The following is a 5,550-nucleotide window of genomic DNA, read 5'->3' as shown; positions in this document are numbered from 1 at the left end:
TTGTGGTCTATGCAAACATGACTCCTTGTTAAAAAGGTGTCAGTTTTGTTTCCAGATAGAAGGGTAAAAAAACAATTATCGTTGTTGGTATTGTAGAACAAACAATACTTATTTATTATTTTTATTCTTCTTCTATGTTTAATTTCTTCCATAAATTCACTGAGCTGAAATGATGCAGTCATTAACATAAAGTGGCAACTCAGAAGAACACTGGGGCCTTCATTATTAACCCAGTCGAGTGAGGTTGCTGCCGTGGGTGTAAGGTTTAGCACAATGGAGCTACGATCCGGAGATTGTAGATCCGATCCTCCGGCGCGGCAGTTGAAACGGTGCAGGTTTCTTAAATGTCCAACGGCGAAACCTCTGTCCACCCAACGGTACAAACGGGTTCACGGGCCTCGTTTGGTGGGGCAAAATGTGGGCACTCCCACCTCTATCCAAGATGGTCTGACCAGCGTGGAGGAGTAGGCCAATTAGGCAATTACCTTCTAAAGGGCCCCGCTTTGAAGTGGAGGCCTTGCCACCGACAGTGGTGTGAGCGAGCAATTGCTGGGCTGTGCCTTCACACACTCGACTATGTTTTGTCATTTGGGGTTTGTTTTTTGCGTGTCATAGTGATGGTCGTATCTAGTACTCACACGGGCCACCATGCTGGCAACACTTTTCATCAAATAAATTGATACACTCGCCATAAAAAGCAGCACGACGCAGTGAAATTGTGATCGAGGACATATTAGCCTGCGCCGAAACAGATGACTATAAGTGGAAGAACAAAATTAAATTAAATTTATTAAATCACTTCTTGTCTTTATTTCAACACCCTCATGAATCGAGCCTTAATCACGACTTCCGGGATAAAGTATTCGACCCTAGATTTCCTGTGTGCCTTCAACCAAAGTATTTACTGCACTCAACATGCTTAGGTTATCTGACTCATCTCAGCTTCCAATAATCGATAGTTTCCCGTCAGGCTCATAAAGGTTACTTAACTTTTACTACTATAGGAAACTGCACTGCTTTTTTGTATTATTAATATTTAGTGAGTTCCAAAGAAAAATGTTTAATATAATATATCTTTGCCTTTCATTCACTGCCTTTTTTCCAATACGAGGCACGAGAAATAGCTCCGCTTATTTGAAGCAAAATACATTCGTACGAGTAGAGAGCCTCGCAGTTGCCAATGCACGGGATATCGCTGGGCAGAAGCACCGCGCAAATGCGGTTCAAAGCGTTGCATTTAGCAGTCGTGTCCGAACCGCCTATAACTGGATGTAGTCCTTGACATGCAGTTTCCATTTCAATGGAAACATTAACAAAGAAACTGTTCCCCAAATGCATTCGACGGACGATGCAGGGCACACGCATCTCCCTCCATTTCACAGGTCGAACAAGAATTGTGAAAGGATGCATGCAACTCTTTTCACTCCCTCCCTTTCCATTTTCCCAATATAACTTTCATTTGAATAAATGGCACTTATTCGAATAGAAAAAGTGAATGGGAAAACCCTTGTAGTACTCCAACACTTAGAATATTGTTTCTATTGCGTGAAACATCAAATACATTTAAAACATTCCCAGCGTTGGCAATCTGCCAATTTATGAAAGCCTCCCCATACCATGTGTGGCAGTTTTATCTTACCATACTTCACCAATCTGCTCGGTCCGGGGTTGGTGAAGGAGAGAAGAGGCAGGACCCGTTCTGATATCCCATACCACTGATCTTGGCTGCCGCTCGGAATCAAACATTGGTTTTCGGGGTTCCAAGCTCAGTACACTGCCCACTATACCACCGCTGCGGTTGAAACTATCTGCAGTATGAAATGAATGCTGTAAATATCCATTGACTGAGTTGATGCATATGCTTCCCATGCTACTTTGATAGACAGCTGACCATAACAATTAAACTCTGTTTTATGGGCTGTTCAATTTTTCATTCGGAATGAGCGATACAACAGACAAAGACCCCCCCCCCCCCCCCCATATAGACTCAACAAACTGTCGGGGCAAGTGCTTTTAGCGAGTACTTCGCCATGTGCCTGCACTTCTAGATGCAGTCGATGTAGATACGTGCACGCACAACGCAGAGCTGTCCAAACGAGCGAGTTTGATTTGTGCCAAGCGCACATTTGTGAGATAGGAGGACAACATTGAGAAGCAGATTTTGAAAAACCGTCCACGTGTCAAAGGGGATGAAAACACATTGAGAGTACACACGGGGATGGGAGCGAGCCCAATGCGGCGATGACAGCTGTCGCAGAGCCGACAGCGGAAACAACTTCACACAGTTCAGGTTATCTTCTTTGATATTTGTCATTGCTTCGTTTTTTTGGTTCACCTTCAATTACCTTGGGGTTTGCCACTAAGCCGGTCAGCCCAAATCTCCTTAGGCTAACTGACCTCCTATTCCCCTCGACACTTGAGTTCTTTCACACATCCCGCCTTCGCAAAGAGCACGACGCGATTCAGGAAACCTATCCGCACTTGCCGGAAATCAAACAGAGCGCTGTAATCGCCCAATCAGCAATAGATCGGTAGATAGTGAGATAGAGAGAGGGAGTTCATGGACCAAGTGATCTGGGCACGGGGGGGGGGGGGGCCACCTCGCCCCTGTGTCAAATCATCTTCATGTTGTAGCGGCGCGGCCGGGTGGCGTCCAGCATGTACTCGTCGGGCTTGCGGGGCGGAACGTACTCGATCTCCACGTTGGTCTTGTGCTTGCCCTTGCCCCTGCTCCACAGGAAGAGGATGAGCAGGCAGAAGAGCACGACCCCCAGGAAGGTGAAGCAGCCCATGGCCGTGGCCACGAGGATCGTGGTGAGGTCCAGCGGGAAGCCCAACCCGCCGCGACCGCCCGTCGCCCCCCCAGCGCCGCCGCCGCTCCCGTTGCCCGCCGCCATGTCGGCCGCCGCGTGCGCCAGCAGCGACCCGTTGCCCGAGCCCAGGCCCGACCCGCCGACCAGGAGGTGAACCGTGGCGCTGTCGTTGCCCGCCACGTTGCTGGCGACGCACGTGTACCGCCCGCCGTCGTGCAGCTGCGCATGCCGGATCTGGAGGCTGCCGTCGGGCAGGAGGCTGAGGCGGCCATTCCGCCTCGTCGGCGCTGGTGCCGCTCTCCTCTGTGGCAGCTCCCAGATCTTCCGGGGCGGCGGGTCACCCTCGGCTGTGCAGGACAGCTTCACGATCTGGCCCTCCTTGACAGAGTAGGTGCGCTGCTTGGGGCCGACAATCCTGGGCTTCTTGCAGACGAAGTACGGGAGGAATTTGTTGGACGCGACGCTGCCGAACTCGATGTCCTGCAAGTAGTCGGCGGTGTAGCAGACGGGCGGGCTGTCGTCAAAGCGCAGCATGTAGAGCCGCTTCGTCAGCCACAGCAGACGGCAGTCGCACACGAGCGGGTTCTCGTTGATGTACAGAGCGTCCAAAACGTCCACGGAGTGAAACGCTTTCTCTTCCAAAGTCATCAGGTTGTTACCCGACACATTGACGATCTTCATCTCGGCTAGGCCCCGGAAGGCGTACGGATCGATGCTACTGAGCTGAGCCTCGGCGACGCAAAGGTGCCTCAGATGGCGTAGCGTCTCAAAGGCGTCTGCCTTGATCGTGCCCAGAGGATTGTAGGACAGGTTGAGGAATCGGAGATACTGCAGTGGCCTAAGAGCATCGCTGGGCACTGCCGAGAGATTGGTGTTGGTTACGGTGAGCGACGTCACATTGAGGCCGTAGAGGCTGTTTTTCGAGAGCTTCTCGAGCATGGGCCAGTTGTCGATTTCCAACATCTGCAGCTGGAAGAGCTTCCTGAAGGAGTAGTCCTGCAGCGTGGCAATGTTGAGGTAGCGCAGCCTCAGCATGAGCAGGCTGGTCAGGTGGGTCAGGGCCTCGGTGGGCACGGCCGTCAGGTTGCACTTCTCCACTGTCAGCTCCTCCAGGCTCTGCAGCCCGCTGAAGGCCTGGTGCGAGATGTACACCAGGTCGTTGTCGCCGACCTCCAGCTTCCTCAGACTGACGAGGTCCTGGAAGACGTAGTCCAGGAGGATGACGATCTTGTTCTCGCTGATGTCCAGGTGGGTCAGGTTGGTGAGCCCGTCGAAGGTTCCTATCTGCAGCAGCCGCAGGCGGTTGCTCCTGAGCCTGAGCGACTGCAGGTAGGGGAGGTTGTTGAACGCCCCGGGCTCGACGGTGGCGATGACGTTCTCGTTCAGTTCCAGTTCCTCGAGCTCGGGGAAGGCCGCGAAGTCGTCAGTGTCGACGCACTTGAGGCGGTTCTTGCTCAGGTCCAAGACACGGGTCTCGCTCGGGATGCCCTCGGGGATGGCGGAGAGGCGCCGCCGGTGGCACACCACCGACTTCTCGAGGACGTCGCATTCGCAGCGTGGCGGGCAGCACCGGCCCGTCGTCAACAGGGCGGCCATCGCCAGCAGCACGCACGGCAGGGAGGCCCGCGGGCAGCTGTCGCTGGCAAGCCTTCGAGCGCCAGGGGAAGACATTTTGACGACCGAGCGACGGGCCTCGAAGCTGCGGAAACAGCGCACAGGGAAATGGTACAATTATACATCCAAACGATTGCTCGTCTTTATCGTTTACGTCAGTGGCACCGCGGAAAACTGTGCATATGAATAAATAGCATTGATGCAACATATTTAGCAAAAGTTTAATTTTAATGCACTCTGAAGACTAACGTCATAACAAAGGCAAAAAAAGGTGCCTGATTTAGAATATCGCATCAACAATTTCAGCATTTTGTAGCAGCAAGCCACTGACGATAATTAAAAACTAAACACTATAATGCCAGCGTTTGCCACAAGCTGTTCAGTCAATTCGGATTGTAGATTAGAACAATCGGCTGCGTTTTGATGCTACACTTGGTAACCTTTCTGTATTGGGTAGAAATTATAATACCATACGTACCATTTTCCACGCTGATGGTGGAAATAAATTCTATCAGTCATACCAAGATGTTGTGAACAGCATTTGTTTTTGCATTTGCTGGGAAGAGCTTGACGTTTTGATACGTTTTGGCACACGGTTCCAATAGTCGTGTATTGACACATACACTTTCCTAAAAAAAGTGGCTCTTTATTGGGTTAGTTATTGATTGAAACTAAACTTTTTAAAAAAATCAGGTCAAGCCTACTGAGCTATATAGCTTTTTTTCAGAAGTGTCCTGGCCAAAAATGATTTATCGACGAAGTGGCTTATCATGTGGAAATGTATAGTAGCCAAATACTGTAAACGCACGTTTCCAAATGTGGAGAGAAAAGCCGGAGGACCTGGATAAAAATCGATGTGACCACAGGGAGAGCATGCAAACTCCAAGCATACATGTGCCTTGGATGGCATCAAACCCGTGACCTCCGGTATACCAGGCGAGGTAGTTAACATCTCGCCACCAGGGTACCCTCATTGAATGGATGCTGCCGCAGCATCGTAATCTCAGCACAGAGATTGAGCCGCGGGTTCGACCTCCTGGCGCGGCAGTTGAAAACATTGAGCAGGTTTCTTGAATTCCCCCCTCTGCCTCTGCCCACCCAGCCGTACACGTGGGTTACCACC

At 51.0% G+C, this 5,550-nt stretch overlaps 1 protein-coding gene across 1 annotated transcript; it reads right to left on the bottom strand.

The window, feature by feature from the left end:
- Positions 1-2,577: 2,577 nt before the first annotated feature.
- Positions 2,578-4,484, bottom strand: LOC144731406 (leucine-rich repeat and immunoglobulin-like domain-containing nogo receptor-interacting protein 1). Its single transcript, XM_078612426.1, has one exon. It carries the CDS (start codon positions 4,482-4,484, stop codon positions 2,613-2,615), a length of 1,872 nt encoding a protein of 623 aa, XP_078468552.1. The 3' UTR covers positions 2,578-2,612.
- Positions 4,485-5,550: the final 1,066 nt, after the last annotated feature.

The sequence above is a fragment of the Lampetra planeri genome, chromosome 39 (genome assembly GCF_965212315.1).
Source record: "Lampetra planeri chromosome 39, kcLamPlan1.2.h2, whole genome shotgun sequence".
Classification (NCBI taxonomy): domain Eukaryota; kingdom Metazoa; phylum Chordata; class Hyperoartia; order Petromyzontiformes; family Petromyzontidae; genus Lampetra; species Lampetra planeri.
This window is presented reverse-complemented; position numbering and strand designations above follow the sequence as displayed.